Source organism: Haliaeetus albicilla, chromosome 24, assembly GCF_947461875.1.
Source record: "Haliaeetus albicilla chromosome 24, bHalAlb1.1, whole genome shotgun sequence".
Lineage (NCBI taxonomy): Eukaryota > Metazoa > Chordata > Aves > Accipitriformes > Accipitridae > Haliaeetus > Haliaeetus albicilla.
This window is the reverse complement of record NC_091506.1, coordinates 13,101,324-13,125,223: the sequence shown is the minus strand read 5'-3', so window position 1 is coordinate 13,125,223 and position 23,900 is coordinate 13,101,324. Positions and strand designations below refer to the sequence as shown.

The following is a 23,900-nucleotide window of genomic DNA, read 5'->3' as shown; positions in this document are numbered from 1 at the left end:
AGTAATGGAGATTGGGCAGGGCAGCTTTAGAACTTGCTATTGATTTCATCAGGGTGTGGTTTGAGCCAGGGATAAGATTTGCAATGATTTAACCCGCTTGCTAGGGAGACACCCTAGCCAAGTAGTTTTTAATGACTGTGTGCGGTGAAGGAAGGAGTTAAAGTTTAGCCCTGTTGCAGAGGATTGCATACATACTGCAGCTCTAACTCGGTACCACCACCAGCCTTTCCTCATTGTTGCAAGGCTTTTCCCAGGCAGAGGAACCTAAAAATACACCAGCTGTATGGTAAGGCTGGCTCTCCTGCGGGCTTTTCTCTCCCCCGGATAATCTCCCCTCTCTCCCCTTTGCTAATTACTGGCAGCTCAGCAGCTCGTGTGTTTGAAAATGGAGCCAGTCCCTTCTCGGACAGTTTCCTATTGCTGAGAGCAGCGAGTGACTTGGAGAGATTGCAGGTAAAGACCCATTAGATGCCATTTCCCCTTTTGGGGGTTGGTTTTATGGGGGTTTTCAATCCCGTTGCTTCACTCTTATAGCCTCCCTTGCAAAGTGCAAGGCTGTAAAGCTCTTGGGGCAGTTTGCAGCCTCATCCCACTGCTTGAGAGCAGCTTTTCTCTAAGACAAACAGTGCTTTCCCTAACCCTGGGGGTGCAGACCTGCCTGGGACCCCAGTAACCATGCGGGGGTCATGCCTGGGTGTTGCACGGTGGCAGACAGCACCAGCGGCGATGTGAGCCCGCCGGGGTCTTGGTGATGCAGGAGTGGGGACGGCAAGTGGATCTGGGGGTGCCAGATGCGCACCTCTGTGCTTGTTGGCATGTTTTAAACCCTGGCTTCGGCTGTTTTCGTGAGAGCTGCTGCTTTGTAGCCTGGCTGCCGGTGCTGACTCGGCATCTGTCAGTGCTCTGGACTTGCTGCCCGGACGAGTGGAGAGCTGGTCCTTAATGCTCTGTCCAGTCTTTGCCTTTTAAGGTTAGTTTCTCCATCCCACTACTCCTGCTTTCTGCTATCAAAAGCGATGATTATTTTCCCAAAACATGATCTCGCATTCCAAACCCAGGTTTCTGTCCACACTGCGGGACCAGCAAGCTTGCAGCCTCGGGGGGATGAATGCTGCGGCCCCTTGCCACCTCTTTAACAGCAAGCAAGTGGGACTCAGGCATTTGTGGGTCATGTCAATGGCTTTTTGATAAAAGGCTCTTTTGAAGCCAGGGTGCGTGAGCGCATCCCCATCCAGCTCATGCAGCAGTTGCGACCATCTCGGCGTGGCCACTTTTGAGGTGAAACCAGTGAGCAAATGTCCTCTCTGGCGTGGGATGAAAGGGACTGGGGCGGGTTTGGTGCTTGCACGATTGCTTCACCAGCTTTGTTTCTGATGGCAGGTTTCCTGCTATGTATGTGTGTGTGTGTGTATATATATGTGTGTGTGCGTGGAAAACAAAACACAAGCCTGCGGTACTGTCTTGCTGGTGGCATGGCCCCACTGTGGGGTGAGCCAGCCCTGCGTGGGGATGCTCTGTGCTGCAGGATGCTCTGCGCTGCATCGCTTGCTGCCCAGGCAGCGTAACGGGGTGTATTTTTGGTCCTGCTCTGCCACTTGGCACGCACGCATCCAGGCTGGGGTGTATTATTTTATTTTAGCCTGTTTCAGGGCTGGGCTCGGCTCCAGGGTATCTGCTCAGGGTTGGTTTTCCATGCTTTTGGACCGCGGTGGCGGTGCGCGCAGTGCAGGTCTCGCTTCCTGGCAGCACTGGTGCGTTGGTCCTGGGCTGGCTGCTTGAGTGCAGCCCTGAGGGGTTTGGGTGCTGCATGGTTCAAAGCGGGTGCTGGCGGAGGAGCTGCCCTGCCGTTAGCCGAACCATGACCTCTCCGCGGGGGTTGGAGGCAGTGTGACGGGAGGGAAATGCCCTTTGGCCCCGCGCTGTTCCTTCCTGGCTGCTCCCACGGAGCAGCGCCTGTGCTCCAGTGCAGGACTGCCTGCTGCCCCCACCGCTGTGGTGTTGGACCCCACTTTAATTCAGTCCAAGTCTCGGGCGCCCAGATCATTTAATCCCGAAGAAAGCAAACTAACCATTCCTGCTGTTTTTTTTTAGTAGTTGCTGCTAATGGTTTTAAGCAGGACTGGACAAAACCCCCGCTGGTGTCAGGGCACTAGGATGAGGTGTTGCTGCTAATGTATATTTAGGAGCAGAAATCTCAGCGGAGCTCTGCAGAGTGTCATCTCTGCTCGCCCCAGCTCTGCCTCACTTTGCTTTTCTCCAACTCCTGAGTAGCAGTTCCCTACGTTCATTTGGGAATCTCCTGTTGGGGCTTCTAGCCCTGCTTTGTGGCAGCAGCCCGACCTCCAGCTCTCCGGCCCGCTTCCCGAAATAGAAACGATGAATCATAGAAACGCACCAAGACAGTGACTTCCCTGTCCCACTCGCCCATCCCAGCAGGACGATGCTCTGGCTGGCATCCCCACGCTGCACCACGCTCCTGCTTTCACCTCCTCTGCCTTCCCCGCTCCTCCTTCTCTCTGCGGCATGTCGCTGGCACGTGAGTTTCGTGTCAATGGTGATCTTGCAAGGGTGCTGGCCGTACTGTTCCTGGAGGGTGTCAGCCCTGTGGTTTGCGGCAGTTTGGTGAGAGCCGTGCCTGTTTCTTGGGGTGGGAAACCTCCCTCCAGCAACCCACCAGGAAACCGCACTGCCTGCCACTGCCGGGCTGATGGCATTCTGAGCTAACCGGGGGGGTTGTTGTGCTGACAGCGCGGCTTGGTCCCATGCATCGGTGTGGTTTGGGGCTAATAAGCTCTGATCTGGGGTGCTCGTGGTTATGGTCTTGCTGACAAACTTGTAAAAATGAAGGTGCTGGGCAGCGTGGCTGTTGGAAAAGGTGGCAGGAATGGAGGATTAGGACCGTGGGGATGATTTCCAGGGCTGATGGCTTCATGGTTTGGTTGTGTCCACACTCGTGGAGCTTTCTGGCACCTGGCTTTGGTCTCAGTATTGCTAGTACGCTGTTGCCCAAATCTCCCTTGAGGTTATTGGCTTGGAGGTGGATGTGTTGGGGGGCAGAAGGGAGCAGGGTGGTGAGCACGTGGGCAGAGGAGAGCTGGTGGAGATGGCGGATCTGCAGAGAGGGTTTGGAAGTGGTGCGGAAGCTTTGCCCAAAGTGCTGGGGGCCCAGCAGAGCTGGCAGGGCTGCAGGGATGGCCAGGGCTGGGCTTGCCCTGGGAAGGGAGAGAGGGGTTTTTTGTTTGTTGGGAGTGGGACAAGAGGGGGAAAAAGTCTCTCCCTTCCCTCAGACCTCTCCTTGGCTGCCTCTGTGGCTTGGGAAGGGGGCAGCAGAATTGAAGGATGCTCCGTGGGATGTTGGGGTACCCATATGGCCCAGCCGCTGGCCCACTGACAACGCAGCCCCCCTAAGGTTTGCATGGGGCTTGGCTGGTGGGTCCCACAGCCCTGCTAAGAGCAGGCTGCCGAGCTCTGGGGTAGCCATTCGGCCCCACGCAGCCCTGCCGTTATGGCGTGCGCAGCCGGCTGCTCTGTGATGACACCCTGCCCGGTGTGGGATGCCAGCAGTGCCGCGCAGTCACCTCTGGCCATATTTCCTACCTTTGCCACTCCCTGGCGGGGATCCTCCTCCGGCAGGTTATCCTGGGCTGAGTCAGAGATGGGCGATAAGGAGAGGGAGGCTCTCCTCTTCCACTGGCTTTGGGAGAGGCTCATCTGCAGCTGCTGGAGTGGGGAACTGAGGGCTGAGCTCCTGTCCCGGTCCCGGACCTTGGGAGCAATGGTCCCACCCTGGGTGGTTGGATTGCGATGGTGTCAGTGGGACGGGCTGTGTGCTGGCAGGGGTTTGCACAACCCCACGTTACCCCAGGGGTGCTTGTGCCTGGGGGGGGGGGGTGGAGAAGACAGGGAGGGGGTGTAACTGAGGGGCTGCTGAGCAGACACAGAGGGCAGAGCTGTCTCTGTCAGCTACCTGCAGCCATCTCCTCCCCACTGCCAGGGATGCAAAGGTCACACTGGTGTGGGGTTTTTGGCTGGCTCCCTGCTGCTTTGCTGCTCCCATCCATGGCACGGCCGTGTGCAGAGCTCTCCATCCTCCCTGCCTGTGCCCCCTCGTCCCTCCGGAGCCTCTCAAACTGACCGTGTGATGGCTGCCCCTGCGTTTATTAACGCATATAAATGCCAGAAGGACGTGCCTCTCCTTGCTGTGCCTGCTTGCTCCCCGCAACTCCTCCTGCCCGTGGCTCTCCTGGGGTTTGTCAGGCAGGCAGGTGGCAGGGATGGCAGGTAGCATGCCAGGGCTCGGCTCTCTCAGCGCCTTTAAAAGGTGCTTTTGAGATCCTCCTCTGTGTAGGGGCTTGGGCTGTGCTTGCTGCAAACTGGGTTTTTGCATCTGCTCCCAGTGCCGTGGTGGAGTGGGGCGGGAGCAGCAGGCCAGGTGCCTCCTCTTGAGGTTTGTTAGCAGCCATCCCAGGCTAACGCTTTGGTGCTGCTGGTGGTCTTAAAAGCAGGTCAGAGTCAGCTACGCCCCACCGAGGCGTTTGTATGTGGTAGGTGTGCTGGAGCTCATCGCCAGGCTGCTGCCTGTGGGGATGTGCCGGTCTGGTCCAGCCAGCGGCTGCAGGCACGCTCAGGTGGCTGCTGCTCTTTCTGGGGGGGCTTGGGTGGGGGCGAGGGCAGGGTGATGCCCCTCAGAGAGGGCTGCTGGCCGGTGGGGCTGGCGGCTGAGGCTGGGATGGTGAGACAAAGTGCATGGCAGCTCCTTGGTCGGGACATGCTGTGCGCAGCGGTGTGCGACCAGGCGGGGTTATCCTTAGCATCCTGTAGGATCCCTTGGTCCGTGCACCGGGGACGTGTCTCCATCCGGGCGGGAGGTGGTGGGGGATGTTTTGTTAGGCTGCCCGCTAGAAAAGTGTGAAGCAGCAGAGTCTCTGCTGGGTGGGGTGGAACAGGCTTGATACTGTGCAGGAAAGCCTCCTAACCCTGCTGTTCTTGTCTTTCTCCCTCTAGGGCTGACCGGACTGGCTGTGCCCATGATGCCCTGAATGCCAAGCGCACTGGAAGCAGAGGAGACTGTGTCCCATTAGCTCCTCCTCTCTCCCTCATCCCTTTAGTTTGGGTTTGTTTCTATTTATTTTGTGGCTGGGTTTGGGCATGGCCTTGGCTGGATGTGAGGCTGCTGCAATGTGGCTCCTTTGGCTCAAGCACCACTTGTCCATCAACGTTTGGACCTTGCTGCTCTTGGGGAGCACCTGGCTACCGCTGGCGGAAGGCAGCCCCAAGTCTCCCTTTAGGACTTTCCCGGTTACAGACTGGAGCTTGACGCACTTGGTGGTCCACAACAAAACCGGGGAGGTCTACGTGGGGGCTGTCAATCGGATCTACAAGCTCTCCAATAACCTCACGCTCCTGCGGACCCACGTGACGGGGCCCGTGGAGGACAATGAGAAGTGTTACCCTCCGCCCAGCGTTCAGTCCTGCCCACACGGGCTGGTCACCACCAACAACGTGAACAAACTGCTGCTGGTGGACTACTCGGGGAACCGGCTGATTGCCTGTGGCAGTGCCTCCCAGGGTATTTGCCAGTTCCTGCGGCTGGATGACCTCTTCAAGTTGGGTGAGCCCCACCACCGCAAGGAGCACTACCTCTCCAGCGTCAACGAGTCGGGCACCATGTCTGGGGTCATCATCGAGGTGCTGAATGGGCAGAACAAGCTCTTCATTGGGACGCCCATTGACGGGAAGTCAGAGTACTTCCCCACCCTCTCCAGCCGCAAGCTGATGGCCAACGAGGAGAACGCGGAGATGTTTGGCTTTGTCTACCAGGACGAGTTTGTCTCCTCCCAGCTCAAGATACCCTCGGATACGCTGTCCAAGTTCCCCACCTTTGACATCTACTACATCTACAGCTTCAGCAGCGAGCAGTTTGTTTACTACCTGACCCTGCAGCTGGACACCCAGCTCACCTCGCCTGACTCCACCGGGGAGCAGTTTTTCACCTCCAAGATCGTCCGCCTCTGTGTGGATGACCCCAAGTTCTACTCCTACGTGGAGTTCCCCATCGGCTGCGTGCAGGACGGCATCGAGTACCGCCTGATCCAGGACGCCTACCTGACCAAGCCTGGCAAGGCTTTGGCCAAGTACCTGGGCATCTCGGAGCGGGAGGATATCCTCTTCACCATCTTCTCCCAGGGCCAGAAAAACAGGGTTAAGCCTCCCAAGGAGTCTGTGCTCTGCCTCTTCACGTTGAAGAAGATCAAGGATAAGATCAAGGAACGTATCCAGTCGTGCTACAGAGGGGAAGGGAAACTCTCGCTGCCCTGGCTCTTGAATAAGGAGCTGGGCTGCATCAACTCGGTAAGTTCCCGCTTGTCTCTACCCAAGCCAGGTTGTTTCTGGCTCCTGGCGGTGCTCTCTGGCCAGACCCTTCCAAGTGACTTGACCTGAGCCATCTTTTCCCAGTGGGAGGACTGGCCCTGTTAGGGCCGGGTGCTTGGCTTGCTCAGGAGCATTCCTTGCAGAGATCATGGCTTCATTGTGGGGCAGCCATCTGGGTTTGGGTTGCATTGGTGCCCGCAGAGAGCCCCAAGCGAGGGGCCCCATGCTGATGCAGGTGCCTGCTTCTGGTGCCCCTGCCCTGTGGATTTGGGGAGTGTCGGTGAGTTGGGCTGGGAGGGCAGGATGCTCAGTACTCAGGGCATCCACTGCCGCTCTGCTGGGAAATCCCTTGCAGATGGCACGTGTGAATTTTTGAGCATTGTGTCACCTGGGGCTTGGCGGTGGCCGAGCAGAAGGAGTTGGGGGCAGTAGGATGTGGGGGTCGGGGAGCGCAGACCTAACGGAGGGAGGCGGGGGGGTTGGCGGTCCTGGTAGAAGTTGGTCAGATGCTCAGTGTGAAGGGACCATGTCCTCTCCGTGGGGTGCTGGAGAAGAGGACAGAGGGCACAAGGCATCGTCAGCGAGGTGGATTTTGAGCGTGGCCAGCGCAAACTGTTGTCCAGAGGTGCAGGAGGCAGGTGCTGGCATCCCAGAGCAGGGATTCCCAACCAAGGGAGCGCTCCCCTCTGTCCCCAGAGATGTGTACTCCTGCCTGGTGCTTGCCTGGGTCCGTCTGGCCCCTGCTTGTGGCTCAGCTGCTCTGTGTGGGGCCTATGAGCAGTGAGGAGCAGGGGACCTTCCCACTTGGCCTTCTGGGTTTGTTTTCCAGCTGAACTATTACTATTGCTGGATTTTTTTTCCAGGCAACGTTATAAACCACGAGCGGTCACAGGGAGGCTACGGCTCTGGGTGGTGGGGATGTCTTACGCTGGACATCACCAAGCTAGGCTGGGTAGTCCCCAGGCAGGGTCAGATATTTGGCAGACAGGGGTTTTGGAGTGCTGGTGTGTGTGTTTGGGAGGGTCTGGTGGAGGTCCCGACACCCCTGCTGTCGCCCACCTACTCCCAGCCCCACTTGCTGGTGCTCAGCACCCATCACCAAGCCTCCAGCCCTGCCTGAGCAGGGTTTTGGGTGCCCAGTGATGCAGGCAGGTGGGTAGGGGTGTCCCTGCGGAGCAGCCCTGCCTTCCCTCCCGCCCTGCTCCCTGCAGCTCTGGAGGAGACAGCTAACAGCTGCCTGACAAAGTAAAGGGTTTGCTGTCAAGAGCGCTGGGCTCGCAAATCGGATTTTGGCTTTGAACTAATTCAATTTTGCTGGAAAATGATGAAATCGTTACACTGCTGCCTGTTGGGTCGCGCAGCTGCTGACTCCGGCGAAGGAGATGCTCGCCGCTTCCTCCCACACTCCCGGCTTGCCTCTCCCGGTACCCCATGGAGTGCCATGCCCCCTGGGTTTGGGGAGGGGGCTCTGCCCCCCCTGCACTTTGGGGGTGGTTTCCTGGTAGGAGGGTCCTGGGATTGCTGCCTGGTGGCCAGCCTGTGCGAGTAGGTGGATCTCAAGGTACTCTGAGTCCTGCAGACGTGACTCTTGCACGGTGGAAGGACGTGTGCCGCGATGGGGTGGCTCCTGCTTTCGAATGGGTTGGGGGCTGCTGCCCACCCCCAGGGGGGCCAGGTGGTGTTTTCTGTCCCTGTCCTGCTCCAGCTGCCAAGCAGAGCTGGGAAAGGCACGACTGGATCATGAGTCAAGCCCTCAGCCCCTTGCTGTGCTGAGTGCAAGCCAAACCAGCCCCTGTGGAGCACGTAACATCTTTCTGGCAGGAATTTCTGTGCCCCTAATAAAATGCAGCCACCTCTGGGGTAGGTTGTGGCAGTGATGGATCTCTCAGTGGTGAGGGCTGGCCAGAAAATAAAGGGTATGTTGGGTTTATTTTTAAGGAGGCAGAATGTAATTGCTCAAGTCAGTAGTTGCTTGGGATTTACACCCCATCTGTATGGAAAATGTCCCAGGAGCTCTCTTGCTCTGCTCCTTTGTGATGGCAAGGGGCTGAGGCTGGTCCATGCTGGAGAAGGCTTTGCTGGCACCCCAGTCCCAGACCCTGAGCCATGTGGGGATAAGGGATGCTCATCCCCCAGTGCTGCAGGGTAGCTCCAATTCTCTTGAGCAGGTGCTGGAACCAGGAGAAGAGGCCACCAGGCTCGGCAGCCAGCTCAGGAGATGTTAGTGGTTCCTCCCCGGCGCTGGCGAGTGGAGTGAATTCCTGTCTCCTGTATCTCTCTCTCCCCTTCTGGGATCCAGTGATCCAGCAGTGGGAGGAGGAATGGAGCTGGCTCGGAAGCGAGACCCCTCCTGCTGGGGCATTCAGACCTGAGCATGGACACAGCAAAGGCACCCTGCAGGACCGTCCGGTCCATTCCCCTGCTCCAGCCCCCCTGCCTAAATCGCTCCTGAGCCCATCCAGAGTTTTTGCTGCTTGTGGTGTTTCACTGAAGAGGGGTTCAGTGTTGTGTAGCCCGGCTGTTGCTCCTGTCCGGTGCAGGGACTGGAGGTCTGCATGCCCATGGCCAGACATGCCCGTCCCCAAAACGGGCAGACGAGGGTCTGATGTGGCAGGGCTGGAAAAGGGCAGCAAGTGAACCAAAGTGGGCTAGGATAAGCCAAATCCTTCCCGGGGGTAGCCAGAGAAATGCAGGTGTTAACGAACTGTACCACACCGGGATTATTCTTGGGCAGTGGTTAACGTGCAAAAAGCATGTCATCCCAGCCTGGCACTTGGTACCTGCCTCCTGCAACCTCCTCCCTGGCTCTTCGTGTCCCCCCTCATCCACTATCGAAGCCTTTGGTCGGGCGCAGGGGGATGGGGTGAGCCTGTAACGATGTTAACTGGTGAATTACTGGCTAATTAATAATGCTGAGCGGTGCGAGCCTCACCTCTGCTGTCTGCTCCCTCATTGCTTTGGTAAGTGGGCTTGAAGGGAGGCAATGAGACAAGGCATGTCAAGGAGATGCCAGCTCCTGCTTGGTCAGTGCTGCGGGCCCACTTTTCCCCCTCCTGCAGGCTGCTTCTCCTGGGAAATCCGAGTTTCCTGACCCTATTTTGGGGAGGCGGGTTAGTGCCAGGAGAGAGGAGAAGGCTGCCACACTGAGGAGGTGGGGGCCTGGGGTGTCTGAGGGCCAGGGGCAACCAAGAGGGTGCCAAAGGAAAGCACCGAAATAAAAACAAAAGAAAAAAAAATCTAAAAAACCCACAAAACCTCCCCCCCCCCAACGAAACAGCCCTGCCCCTGCAATGGGCTGAGGCCACGGTCCCTGCAAACACCCGTGCAAATGGGAGAGCGGGCAGAGCTTGATGCCTCCTGCAGATCCCAGCATCCGCAAGCTGAAACGCTGCAAGGTCACCAGCCCTCGCATGCTGTGGTGCGTGTTGGTCCCTGCCGGCACCGGCCAGGGGACAGCTGTCCTTCTGTCCTTCTGTCCTTCCGTCCCTTCATCCCTCCGTCTCGCCTCTCCCCGCAGCCCGCATCCGCCAGGGATGTCAGTTGGTGCCGTAAGCCCCGTACTGCCGCCCTTGGCCCAACCTCGCCGTGCTGCCTGCCTGCGCTTCCCTAAACGAGGCAGTTTGCTGTTAATGAGCTAATTGTCGGCGTAATTATTTATCGAGGTGGTGTCGGCATCGTGGCGGTGGCGGCGGCAGCGGGCGCTCCTCGCGGTCCCAGAGCGCAGCTGTATTTGTCGTTTCCCAGAGAGTTTGTTGAGACAAAGCAGAGAGGAGTAAACACCGTAAACATCTCTCCTCTTGCATATTCAGCAGCCGAGGGGTTGGAGAAGCTGCAGACTGAGTGCGGAGAGAGCACAAACTGCACCCAGGGGCTGCCGGGGCTTAAATACCTTCATGGCGTTGCCCTTAACTCCTGTGCTACTGCTGGCGGCTGAGTGGAAGGTGCTGGGGTGCTTTACTGGGGCAGAAGGGCTGTTGGGGCCAGAGAGCGTTTTTTTCTACGCAAAGCGCCTGAAGGATCCCAGCTATCCAGATGTGAGCTGGGTATCGACTGGAGCATCACTCTCGTCTCGCTCCATGGTTGGGAAAATAATTTTCTCAAATCTGCTGTTTTAAAATGTCTAGCCTGGTGATGCAGAGGAGGATGCTTAGTGCGTGTGGTGGCTGATGGATAGGAGAGGGCACTTGCAAGGCTGGGATTCAGAGGATGGGTGGAGAGGTCCTAATTCTCCTTTCCCCCTTTTCCTGTGCTTGCAGAGGCGTGTGGTGCCCCCCATTCCTGTTTTGGGGATCCCCGCATCTCTCACGCCTGGCTGTAGGAGTTCCCCCAGTTTAAGGAAGGATGTGCAAAGGTCAGGCGGGGAAGGGAGTCAGTCTTTGGCTATATGCTAACTCAGGCACCCAGCAAAAACAGAAGTTAAAGTAACTGAGGAAGCAGCCCAGCATCCCCAGATCGCCCGGGGAGGCCAAACGTGACTGGCTGGCATCATTCCCAGTCCTCCCACACTGGAAGGCTGGCACGGCCCCGAGTCCCCACTGCAAGCAGGAGTGGGGCCGCTGGCCTCGGGGCTGGCGTGGCGGCACAGCGAGGAGGGCGAGCAGCCTCGCCGTGGCTGCAGGACCCTGACGCTGTTGTGGCTGCGAGTGCATTGCACGGGGGCATGGAAGAGTGCCGTGTTTTCCCTCCTCCCCGTGGGTGACTGCGGGTTGCTGGTAGGAGCTGGTCTGGGCTGACCCTTTCTTCCTAGGCAGTGGCGAGTGGGAATCACGGAGCTATATACTGCCCTTGTGTACGTGGAGCTCGGGAGCTCGGCGTTTTCCCATATGCTCTGTGCACATGCTGTATGGATTTAAAACCCCTTGGGGACTGGCATGCATTTGGAGGCTGCTGCTTGCCAAAAAAACCTCTCTCCCCTTTAAATTCAAAGTTACATAAGGAACCTTGTGAAGCAGAAAAATCCCGTGGCTGGAGCAGGCTGTCTCCCCGTTGGCCATGCCTACCTTGCCGCCCTAACCTCCTGCACCCAGGCTCGCTGCCACCCTTGGGGATTTGGCCAGAGCCCCTCGCTGCCTGGGACAGGCCGGGGGCTGCTGGGGATGGATTTTGCTGGTGCTGTGCTACCACGTGAGGCCATTGCCTAGCATGGGACCTCCGGGAGACCCATGTGCCCCCCAGGCCAGATGGATACCCGTGGCCAGGGTCTGTTCTGCTCAGCAGCAGGTCAGGGTGACGTGGCAAGGATGCTCGATGGAGGGGGCGAGCGCTGTGGGGCTGGTCGTGGTCCCGCTCCCCCGCCTGCATCCCAGCTTTCAGAGGCGGCATCCCTCTGGCTTTGCCTTGCCCATCGGCGCAACCGTCCCTCGCCGCAGGTCCCTGCCGTCGCAGCCCTGAGGCCGGTGCAGCCCTGCCTCTGCCTCTGCCCAGGCAGAGCTTGCAAAAGCTTCTCCCAGACCCGTGGGCGAGCGCTGAACAGAGGAGGCAGCTGGCTGAGCCAGGCGCCTCGTCTGGGGCAAGGCAGCATGAAAAAAATGCGGGGATTTCCCGAAGACGTTCCTGCGGGAGGAGGAACAGGGCTGGCAGGTGGGTAGCGTGTTTGCTGGAGGCTCTGCTATGTGAAATGAGGCTCTGTCAGGAGCCCTGACCCGTTTGTCTTGGCACGGCCTTGGCTGGGAAATGTTTTGTCTCTGGGGGAAGACTGGGGTGCAGGATTCAGCCCCTCCTGCCTTCCTGCCAAGCCGTTTTCTTTTTGAAGCTAGTGCCGGGGTGAGGAGGAGAGGGGGGTGTGTGTGCTGGGGAGCTCGTGCCAGCATCCCACATGTCTGCGATGGTAGCAGCAGGGATGGAGGGAGCAGGGATGCTGCGCTGGCTCCTGCTGGGTTTCTAAGTGCTGCTCTGTAAGATACAGAGGACTGAGAGCCTTGGTTTTGGTCTGCAAAGCTTGTTCAGATGCAGAGAGGGGCTGCATGCCTTGGATGTGTCCCAAGTGCCTTACATCAGCGTGTAGGGAATTTTAGGGAAGTGTTGGCTCATCCTTTCCCTTGGCTGGTGAGGTGGAATGACTGGGACAGGAGGGGCAAGGGAGGGGGCTGCCAAAGGTGCTATAGCTGATGGGGTGGAGGTGGGAGATGGCTGATGGCCATCTGGGAGGTCCGGCATGTCAAGGCATTGACAAAAAGCTCATCTCTCCTCTTTTTTCTTCTGACAGCCACTGCAGATCGACGACAATTTCTGTGGTCAGGATTTTAACCAGCCGCTGGGTGGGACCGTCACCATTGAGGGGACCCCGCTCTTTGTGGATAAGGAGGATGGGATGACCTCGGTGGCTGCCTACGACTACAGAGGACAAACCGTCGTCTTTGCGGGCACGCGGAGCGGGAAGATCAAAAAGGTAGGAAAGCCCTCACTGATGCTGATGGGGAGGGATGGCCGCTCACCTCACTGGCCCTTTGGGGGTGCAGGTAGGGCTCTGCCTCCACTGTAGCATGACTTGATATATTGGGGGTAACATGCAAAGGGCCAGTGAGGGGCAATTTCCCCTTGCTCCTCTCTGCCCACAAAATTTAGAAAACCTCTGTCTTTTGGAAGGGTTATAACCTAGGGAAGTTGAGTCCTGGCTGCTGGTGGATGAGACCCCATCTCGTTGTGTCTCAGGGCGGTTGGGTTTGCCCTGTAGCTGCCACAGGGCAGGCTCTGTCTGTCCGGGTCTGTATGGCTTTGCCATTGACCTGGGCAGAGTGGGCGGAGGTGGGTGCTGATGGCTCCAGCCCGGCGCCGGGGAGACTTTTCTCCCCATACCCCGCCACGGCACAAAAGGCTGCTTGTTGGTGGCAGTTTGCAAATAGCTCCGTGTGTGCCTTTCTCTGCCTGCATCTCCACAGGGCACGGATTTCCTGTTATCATAACATCGTGCCTATAATTACAGCTCTACATGCCCTGTATAAACACAGCTTGCATTAACTGCATCCTCAGCCAGGGAAAGGCAGTGCGAAGGTCTTGGTATGGGCCCTGCCAGGGGCAGGAGGGCCAGGGCTTGGCTGGGGGGTCCGGCCCGTTGCTCTGTGGCTTGCGAGGTGCTCCAGCACCCTGCGTTTTTGTCGCTGCTTCTGATCTGTGCTGGTCAGGGTGCCCTGGAGGAGGCAGGAGCAGAGTGCCATTGCAGGCAACAGTCCCCATATGTCCTGCTCGCCCTGCCCATGTTCCCCCTGGACCCCTGACCTGCCTGTGGCCCTGCCTATTAGCAGCATGTTTAGGGGCAGGGGGGACGTGGGCAGCATGTGTTGGGGTGGGGGGCAGGATGCCGGTGGTCCTCTCCAGCCCCACATCCTCTGCCTGGCTTTCTGCGGTCCTCGGTGGGGGCATGGCGGCGCCAGGGCTGAGCAGGGCTGCGGGGAGCTGACGGAGGCAGCTCGTCCTCCCTTCCGGATCGATGAGGGATCCGGAGGGACTGGTGTCGCGTTGCTGGCGGCTCCTCCTGCTGCTGGGCTCCAGATGGGAGTTTTTAAATGGGTATGGGAAGGAAGGAACGTGTGGGAGGAGGGTTCACAAAGCCACAGGGACAGTGTTACACCTCTAGTTCCTTATTTATCGAGAGAGGCTGACAGTTGCTTTTTACACAGCAGATTAGTTTTTTCTTCTCTCTGCTTTTTTCAGTTTTTCTCTGGTCTTTGCACCTTCAGAGCCACTTGCAAGTGGTGACCTAGGGTGGGTGCCTGGCTGGGGTGCCGGCTGCATCCTACAAAGTCATGGCTGGGGCCAGGACTTGGAGCCCAGTTGTGGATTGAGCATCCTCCTCTCCTGCAGGGCTTTCCCCATCTCTTTTTTTGCTGGTTTCTAAACTCGGTGCCCCAAAGAGCTGGTCTGGCTCTCTGGCCCTGTAGGGCACAAGGACATGGAGCAGGAGCTCCATGGGGAACGAAGAGGTGGGTCTCAGTCCTGTCCCAGCACTGGGACGCCGGGCAGCTTTTGTAGGCTCGTCCTGCTTGAAGCCCCCAAAACCCGTGGGGTCACAGAGCTCCCCGATGGCAGTGCGGGAGCACTTTGCAGGCTCCGAGCCCTGTGCTGCCAGGTCCCCCCTGCTCATCCCCTGCTGTGACCTTGGGGTGGGCAGCCCAGCCTTTCTGCCGCAGCCCCTGCCCGGCCAGCCTGGCAAAACGCTGCCTCAGCAGCTACCTGATCCTGCTGCCTGGCTGCCGGCAGGGCTGGAGGGAGGGGAGAGCTCCCCCCTGCCTGGGGAGTGCGAGAGGGGGGCTGCTGACGTGTCCCTGAGCGGTGCTGACATGTCCCCAGCCAGGGGATGGGACGCCTGGCAGGGGTATGGCCAAGCGTGGCCCAAGGTGGCTCCCCCAGGCAGAGGGTGTAGGAGAGGTGCATCCCTTGGCAGCGGTTGCGATCCATTTGCTTTTAAGGCGCCGGCGTTTCTCACCATCCCCTTGGCAAGCACCTGTGTTAGGCTTGGCACAGCCTGGTGGCTTCTCTGCCCTCCTGCCGGTCCCCCCTGCCCTTGCCAGCACCCCCTGGCATCTCCTTTGGGGAGAGAGGGCTGCACCCACAGCTGGGTGCTCCCCTCCTCATCCCCAGGAACCCTGTAATGGATGCTGCTCTGCTGAAGGAGCACCAATCTCACCATCTGGGCCAGGGTAAGGTCAGGGCAGAGTGACTGCTGCGTCTGGATTTTCCTTGGATGGCAGCTCCCGTGCCCAGCATTTGTCCAGGCTGTTGCGTGCAGACAGAGCCTTCCTTTGTCCCCCCCAAAAAAGCCACGCGAGCCTCTGGCTGCCCTGCAGCCTCTCCCCAGCCCTGCTGCCAACAGTTGCTGCCGCGAGGCCGGGGTGCTGGGCAGCACCTGCTGCCGCCACAGCTGCAGGGAGACCCTAATTTCGGGGGGGGGGTGGTGGTGGAAGGATATTGCAAGCAATGTCAGATTTGCAAAACCGGCTGCGGGCTGGGATGGGGAGGCACTGGAGGCGATGGAGATACAAGACCCCTGGGATGCTGAGCGGGTCACAGCAGCGAAGCCCATGGCAGCCCCCTCTCAGCTTGCTCCTGCAGGGTTAGCAGGCAGGCGGTTATCTTTGGCTGGCCCCGAATTACGTGGAGAGGCCAGGCTTGGAAAGCCCTCGGCCCCGCGTGCTCGCTGACCTCCGTGCCAGCAGTCATGGGATTGGGGAGCTTGGGGAATTCCTGCCGCTTCCCCGGGTGAGCAATGCAGGGATGACTGCTCATGCTGCTGGGGCTGGCGGTGAGCCGCTTCCTCCACGGTCCTGAGCTGGTGCGCTGGGGACCCGGCCTCGCACTCTGCAGTCTGAGGGTGCTGCGGATGGGGAAGTGACAGGGGGATGTGACCCATGAGCGTGCTGGAGGAGGGAGGTCCAGGGGATATTTGCACAAGGAAGGGAGGCTTGTTTTCTAATGCTTGGGTTTTTCTTGGAAACCACCTGCCCTTGCTGGACAATCTTTTTATTGGGCGGTTGTCATTTTCCCAGGTTGTCTGTCTTTTTTTTTTGGGTGGACGGAAAGCTGCGTGTGTAATTGCGATGGGAGTGCTCAGTCACATGCTGGAAAGGCACGTGTGACACTGCACCCGTAGTCACCTCTTAACCTGCGTATGCCAGGGACTTGATCTTGGTTGTGCTTGAAGTGTGTCGTATGGAGTAGAGGGAAGAAGGACGATGCTGGAGGGGGTCTGCTGGTGGTGCAACCCCATCCCAGTAACTACACTGTGCTGGGCTGGCTGCTCGAAGCCAGGGCAGTGGGGCATCCTGGGAGGTGCAGCGCAGAGACCAGGCTGCCCTCCTTAGCTTGCCATCTGCTCCTCGTTATGCAAACAAGGCACCGCCTTAGGGCTCCCCTGAGCTCTGGAGTGGCCCTCGTGGGCTGACCCAGTTTTGGGTGCCGCCTGGTTATTTTTGGGGGGGGTGAACTGAGCTCCTGCCTCAAAGCAGCTGATGGCTCCTTGCCCACTGCTGTCCCCCAGCTGCTGCAGAGCAAGGAGGCTGCGAGCTGTCCCTGCTGCCACAGCCCTGCAGGAGATATCCAGCACTACCTGGGATCCAGGCGCTGGCGATCCCTAAAGTGGGCATGGTTGTGGGACCGTGCAGCCAGTGCATCCCAGCCAGGATAACATCAGACTACACATCCCTTGCAGCCAGCCGAGCTCTCATTTTTTTGAGGATTGCCCAGTCACCACCGCAATCCCTGCAGCTCCCTGCCCCGTCCTGAAACCGGCTGGCCTCAGGCGTGAACGCATCAGGACATGTTTCCGTCGGGAATCTGCTCCCCCCCGGGGCTCGCGCTTGCTGCAGCTTGTTTATTCTCTCCCGTGGAAAGCTGAACTGGCCCCGCATCTGGCTTCTTTGGCTTCTCCACTTTAATAATAATAATAAATAAACTCTTCATGCTAAGTGGGTCATCCCCATCCCTACACAATGGGACGTGCTGCTCCTCTCCTATCCTGGGGAGGGTTGAGGGGGTCCCCTGCAGCCCCCTGTCCTGCTGAGAGCAGGGAGATGGGGGTGCTTCGGGGAACCGGATTTGGCAGCCCATGGAGGCACCTCCTTTGAGTAGGGTTCTCTTAAAGCTTTGGAGAAGGATGCTTCAGTGCGTTCACAACCCTTGGTGTGTCTGGGCAGTATGACCCAAAAATAGGTGCTGTGGGGAGGGGGAGCTGCTGACTGGGAGCTTTTCAGGAATTTCCCTGTTGCCTGCTGTCTCTGTTCCCATCATGAGAGCCCCCATGTGTTGGCCTCTTGGGTATGATGCATGACCTGATCGTGGTCCACGTGAGCTGGAAGGAGAAGCTGTCAGGCTCCCTGCCCACTCTGCCGGTCCCCGTCCCCGTGGGTCCCTCTGCTTAGTGCTCAGGGTAAGCGGCTCCGGCTAAAAAGGGGCCCTTTGTGTCTCGGCGCGTGAAATCCGGCTCCTGGAGTGCGCGGGAGGGCTCGGCCCTCCCTCGTGACCCTGCTGCCGGCTTCCCTACTTACTGCCTGCGTCTCGGTGGGCTTTTTTGGGGAGGGGGTAGATTTGGGGCATGAAGCCTGCCCTGGCGGTGTCAGCCAGTGACCCTTGAGGACTCCCCGAGCATCAACCCCGGCGCAGCCCCTGGAAATCCTCTCCTGCCCATGTGGTTGCCTTTCTCCAGCTGGCCGCCCGGCACAAGGGCCTTTTGTTCCTCCTGCCTCTTCTCTGTGCCCTCTCCCGCTCCGTCCCCATCCCATCCCATCCCCTGGGGACCCCTCGCCCCCTCCCCACACGCACACAGCCCCCGCGGGCGCCTGCGCCCAGCCCCAGGAGGGAGATCTGCTCCTTGGAGCATGCGTCTGCGCCTCTCCCCAATCAATGGCAATAATTTTATTGGCATGACAAGGTAGCTGACGGTTGCCAAAGTGAATCCATCAAATACCTCTCGGCGGCTCCCTGCCCCCTCGAGAGCTCTCGCTGGAGTCGTTAAGCTGTTTTAATCAAGGTGGAGGCTGGAGAGCTGGTGTGTTAAGTGGATGGAGTGGTGGGGAGGGGGCAGCGGAGCCTTCCCCGTCCCCCCCGTTCGTGGCGGGGAGCGCTCGGCATCGCCCCGTTCCTGCTCGGCAGGAAGGGGCCCCGCTCGCCGGCGTCAGGCTTTGTTGAGCCGCCCGGCTCCGAACAGGATGTCTCATTGTTGGAGGAAACAATTAGAAATTCATCGTGAACCGTTGGCCTCGGGGACTGGCCAGGGCGGTGGGGCCGGGGCTGCAGGCAGCTGCCAGCTCCGTCCTCGCGTGACTCCTGGAGGGGGATGCTGCCGGGGTTTGTGCTCCCGCCTCGTGCGGGATGGATGGGGATGCACGTTTCCACGCTCCTGGCTCTCCGAGGGATGCTCCAGCGTGCTCACGCCGCCTTGGGGAAGGAGACTCCCTCCCCCCAAACCCCACTCCTTCCACCCCCTATGGCCCTAGGCTTTTTGACTCACGAGCCATAACCCTCTTTTTTTTTTTTTTTTTTTTTTGTTCCCCCCCCCCCCCCCCCCGCATCTTCTCTGCTCTCTGCACAAAGCCGGCAGGTGAGCGAGGCCTGGGAGCCTGGCGCCCGGCCAGCCGGGGAGGCAGCAGCAGCCAGCCCTGCTCCAACCTTCCCCGCCAAAAGTGCTGACGGTGCACGTCTCGCCTCTCCCTGGCTCCGGCACCGGGCGCCCGCAGGCAGCACGCTGCCTAACACCCATCCATCAGCCCGTTCTGGCAGCCGCCGAGCCGCTGACGGGTAAGGCAGCGTTGCTGTCGGGCTTTGCCGGTGTCGGGGTAAGGTGACTGTTGGGGAGCGGCGTGTTGCAGAAGCTGGAGGAGGCTCAGGGATGGAGGTGGATCCCCAAGACCCCGTGTCTTCAAAAGGGCTGCTGGACGCGAACCTGGCTTCTGTAATCACCTTGAAAAAGGGGTTTGAGGGCAAAACGCCTCTCGGCAGCCCCCTGAGCCGGCTCGGTGCTGCTCCGCGGGGTGTGCTCAGGAGCTGGCGGGTCTGTGTCAGCCAAACGCAGCAGCATCGCCTTCGCAGCCGGTCCCTGCAGACCATGCCATGCCCTGGCAGGGGCTGCCACCCTGGAAATAGGGTGGAAATAGGGCTGGGAAAGGAAAAAGCAAGAGCCTGCGGGTTTGTGCCTGCCTGCCGTCGCTCATCCTGCCCATTGTTGCAGAGCCGTGTAACGCAGTGGTGGCCGTGGCTCTGGGAGTGCTGGGAGAGCCAGGAGGAAGAGCGATGCTTTGGGGTCGTTGGTGGGGATGCTGAGCCCCCATAAACCTCTGGGTGAGAGTCGCTAGGGGCCTGTGTTAGGAAAAGGGGTGCGTGGACTTGCCCATCGCTGGGGCTGTGCAGCGCGGGCAGCGAGCCCTGGGCTTTCCCTCCTGGCTGGCAGGGTTGGTTTGGTTGGTGAAGCATGAAGCTGCTGAGCATTTTCTTCTGCATCTGTCTGCTGCCAAGTGTGGGGCTGTGACCCCTATTCTGCTGGGAAGAGCGGGAGCACGACTCTTGCTTTGGACCTCGCCTCTTGCTGGGGACCTCTGCGGTGGCCCCGCGGAGACAGGGCAGGGTGAAAAGCCACCCCATTGAGATGGTAATGAGCTGGGAGGCCCCAGCTCTGTTGGGTCCCTCCTGTTGGAGCCATTGTGCCTATTCACTGGCACAAACACTGACTAATTTTGGCTTTTCAGGTGGGAGAATAGCCTCGGCCTCCCACCAAAGGCAGCTGAGGAGGAGGATGCTGGGAGCCCCGCAGCTCATCAGGAAGGCAGTGGCTTAGGCTGCGAGTATGCCTGGGTGGGAAGGGGCAGTGCTGGTGTCCTGCCTCGCCTTTATGCAGCCCCATTAACCCAGATTTAATGGTGCCTGAGGAATTTGCCCTGAGCCCTTGGCCCGCTGGAGGAAGGAAGATGCGTGCTCAGCAGGGGCCAAGCTGGTTTCGATGTTGTCTGGGGTCCCCGTGTGTCCCAGCACTGCCTCAGGTAGAGACGTGACTGCGGAGAAGGTCCCCGTGGGCTGACCTCCCCTCTGGACTGGGAGGAAAATCCATCATAAATCAAGAGCGAGGTGGAAGTGTGGTGCGGCACTTGGGGATGTAGGATGTGGACTCCAGCTGCCCCTTGGTGGCTGCTGGAGCCCATCACCCATCTCTGAGGCTTTGGTACATGTGGGGGTCATTCATCTCCACTGCAGGTCCAGCCGGGGATGGTGCTCAGCCTGGAAGAGCTGCTGTTTGGCCTCCGTTATCTTCTGCCGTTGTTAGTTATGGGCTTTTCTGAAATGGAGCAGGAGAATGGATACTAATGGCAGGCTGGTACTAACAGGGAAGGCAGCAGGAAGGTGCCCCATGGGATTGGCATTGTGGGGTGAAACACGGAGGTGGAGGAGCTGGGGCAGGCGCTGGGTGGTGGTAAGAGTGCAGACCCCTGGGACTGCGCCCCTGTTTGTCCTGGGGGCTGACTTTGTTGGGTGGTGGGGTGTGGGACAGGAGTTAAACCCTGTCCCGTCAAGTACCCAAGAACCACCTGGGGTGGGACCGGAGTGCTCAGCCTGCATCTTGCCTGGGTCATACTTAGCCTGCGTGATACAGGGCAAACAAACCTGGGGATCAGGGCTGTGCCGGTAATCCTGCCGTGCCTCGTGGATGAGCACATACCTGGGAGCGCTGCTCATCAGAGTGACGGAGCTGTGGCACTGGGTTTTAGATATGCCGCCCAGCTGAGGAAAGGCGTCTCCCAGCCTTGGGGCCGTGCGTGCTAATCCTGGCTTAGGCCACCACAATAAGGATAATGCTTAGTGTTTTACATGATGGTGCTTCATGATGAAATGAGTTTGATGGGTTCTCGCTTTAATCCCTCAATTGGGCGCAGTTGTATGGCTGAGGGTGAATTGGAGGAGGCTGCTGGGCAGAGCTGGGGCGGTTTAGTGGGACAGAGCATCTCAGGAAGGGCAAGAGGAAGATCAGAGCCCCGAGTCCATGGGATGGACCGCAGGTACTGCGTCCACTTTCTGTTCCCTTTCTACCCAGAATGGAAACATTTCCCATTCTTACTTTTTTCCTCCATTTTGCCTTTCTCTCTTGTCTCTCCTACCACCACCAGTGCTCAAAATAGCTCCGGGTGCTGCACACCAGCCCCACATTCTTTCTCTTCTGCCCTTTGGGGGGGTCCTTGAGGTTCCTGTATCTCACTTTTGGCTGATTGGAGGAGTGGTGTTAAAGGGCTTTGCACTGAATAAACCTTCCTGAACCCTCCCCAGCTGCTTCCAAGCTGGGAAGTTTCCCCATAACCCCCTCTCTCCCTTTCCTTAGCCATTGCAACTGGGTCGAGACTGGAGGGGGTGAGCAGGGCTGCAGCGAGGTGCAGCAGGGGACACGACGGGCAGGGGGAGTGCCATTGTTTGGGGTTTGGCACTGGATTTTGGGGCCCCCGGGTGCTTTCCCTGGGTGGCCCATGCTGTACCAGAGTTGATCCTGGCACTTCCCCACTCTTTGTGCGCCCACGGGCCAGCCGCCGGCACGAAACCTCCCCATGGCAGTGAGAGCAATTGTCTACATGGGAAGCAATAGTGGGAAAGTTTTATTTAATGGATGCTTAGTTCTTTTAATGCCATTTAGCAGCTGGAGAGAAGGAAGAGAGCCAGTGCCGTGTGACAAGCTGCCTCTCTGCAGACCGATGATGGGCTGAGGTGGTGGGGAGCATCCCTGTGGTCTGGCAAAGAAAGGCAGGATAATGTGATAGCACTTTAATTTTGCCATGCTTTGTGCTCTTGAGGGCAGCATTGGTCGGTCGCTCTGTGCTGGGACAGATCTGGCATGGCCAGGGCGTTCGGTGCGGGGATGCGGGGATGCAAGGAGGGGTCGTGCCGGTAGAGCCAGTACTGGGGGAAGCATCTCCCTCCTGCCATAATCCCTATATGGGCAAAGGAAACAACACCAGGCTGAGAAAAGCCCGCGTGGTTTTTATTAGCTACAACCCTAATGATGTATTTTGGATTGCTCTCCTGCATGGATAAAAATTACCAGACCTTGAACAAAGGGAAAAAAAAAGGTCTCTCTGACCTTGAAGCTGTTCGTTCACTCGTCTTCATTTCATTCCTCTCGGCTGGGGATGCGGGTCAGTTTTGGGTGCTATTTATAGTCTGTTTCTCTTGATGGTTTTCTTTACAAAGTGAAAGGTTGTCACCTTTGTTTCTGATACTACAGAGAGGAGCTGCTCAAGGGAAAAGGAAGAATAAATGAGAAATTTTTCAGAGTGTTCCTGTATGCGGCAAAGCTTTGTAATCTGGAAAGATCAAAAAGCCCCAGACTGCCGTGCCGAGCTCCTCGTGCGGATGTAACCAGGGTCCGTGCTGCCTGGAGGGGTACGGGATGATGCTCTGCCATGCTGGCTGGTGGCTGCCGGGACCAGTTGGAGCCTTTATCCACTCCAAAAAGCTTTCCCTTCCTGGGCAGCCTCACTTGCCTCTTCATATCTGGCACGGGTGGCTTGGGTTGAAACAGCACGTTAGCTTAATTCTTCCCTTCTCCCTCCCCCGTGAAAAAAGCCGCGGCTGCGTTTCCCACTTTCACCAGAGCTGCCCACCCAGTGGAGTCCTGCTGCTGAAATGGCATCACCCGCCTGCGCCTGCATCCCCTCCTCTGGCCCCGTCCCTAACTGACAGACTCGTTGAAACAACAAATGTTGCCATAATTTAATTTTCAGGCAAACAATAGTCCAGGGACAATGTTAAATTCATGAAACTGGCTTAATGCGATGACATTTAATGAAGCAATTTGTGCGCTAGCATGGCTGTGCGTGGCTCTGGGGTAGCGGGGATGCTGCTCCATCCTGCCGGGCAGTCCCTCCTTGGGAACAAATGGGGGAAACGATGCTCTGGGGGAAAGGGGTGTGTGTCCTGCTGCTCCCCAGGCTGTGTGTGCTCTTGGGGTGCAGCTTTCCCATCCTGCTCCCCGATGCTGCTGCAGTGCAGGCTGAGAGCCAGTGGGTCCAAGCTCTGTGGTTTGGCTGGGAGGGGAGGGGTTAATGAGAGTGTTTTGGGGCAGGAGGGGGCTTGCTCTCTACAGGATCTGCCTTCCCTGGTCCTTTTCTCTCTTTGCCTGGAGCCCTGGGAAGGTCCCTTTACCCTCACAGCCCTTGTGTGTGTGTGTCTGTGTGTCCGTCCATCCGTCTGTCGGTCAGTGTCCCTGGTGGGGCAGGGCCAGGGAATTGCCATCCAGGGCTGGGCACCAGAGGAGGGTTTGACAATAGATGGCTCCAGGCAAAGGGCTTCTGGCCATCCTGCTGCTGATCTCCTACTGCTCCTGGAGACCTCTTGTCCCTGCTGGTCCTGGGGATGCTGCTTGGCGAGGGCAGGCAGAGTGCTGAGAGGGGAGAGGAGCCTTGTCCTTGTGCTGGATCTGTGTCCTGGAGGGCTTCTCCTTGGGAGCGAGGAGAGCCGTGCAAACATGCTCTCTTCCTCCAACCCTTGCTTTGGGGTGCAGATCCTAAACCTGAGGTGCTGTCGCACCCCATCTCCCATGCATGCAGCACTGGCTCTTCCCAACAGCGATTGCCTCCAGGGCCACCCTGGGTTGCAGTATCCACGGGACTGTAAACTGAGGCTGTTCCCTTTGTAGCAAGAGGTAGGAGTGATGCTGCACTGGGAGAACACAGGCTTGTCTTTGGGGGAGTAACGGTTTGCGCAGCAGGTGAGAAGCAGCAGTTTGGAGGGCGAGGAGCCTGGCTGCTTGCTTTGGAGGTGGATTGGATTTGTGCCACCCCACCAGCATCCCTCGGGCACCGTGACATCAGTAATGCGTAGGCTTCTGCTGTGTCCCGGGAGAGGGTTCCCCTGCCGTTTCTTTCCCCTCAGTGATTGACAGAGCCCCGTAGATCTTAATTATGTGCTGGCATCCGCAGAACAAACCTGGTGCTGCCATAGCTGCAGGCTTAATGCTGGCAATGCTGCTTGCTGGGCTGGGTAGCTGCTGAGGTAAGGGGCTTCCCTGCCTTTTTGGGGACAACTCGTTGTCCTTGCCACATGCGACAGGCCTCTGGAACTGCACG

General features: G+C 58.6%; 1 protein-coding gene across 3 annotated transcripts in view; it reads left to right on the top strand.

The window, feature by feature from the left end:
- PLXNA1 (plexin A1) overlaps window positions 1-23,900 on the top strand; it is a 125,238-nt gene that overhangs the window by 10,260 nt on the left and 91,078 nt on the right. For all 3 annotated transcript variants that reach the window (XM_069812162.1, XM_069812160.1, XM_069812161.1), the window contains exons 2-3: window positions 5,005-6,351; window positions 12,578-12,760. In XM_069812162.1, coding sequence (XP_069668263.1) covers window positions 5,149-6,351; window positions 12,578-12,760 — 1,386 coding nt within the window. In that variant the 5' untranslated portion in view covers window positions 5,005-5,148. The remainder of the gene's footprint in view (window positions 1-5,004; window positions 6,352-12,577; window positions 12,761-23,900) is intronic.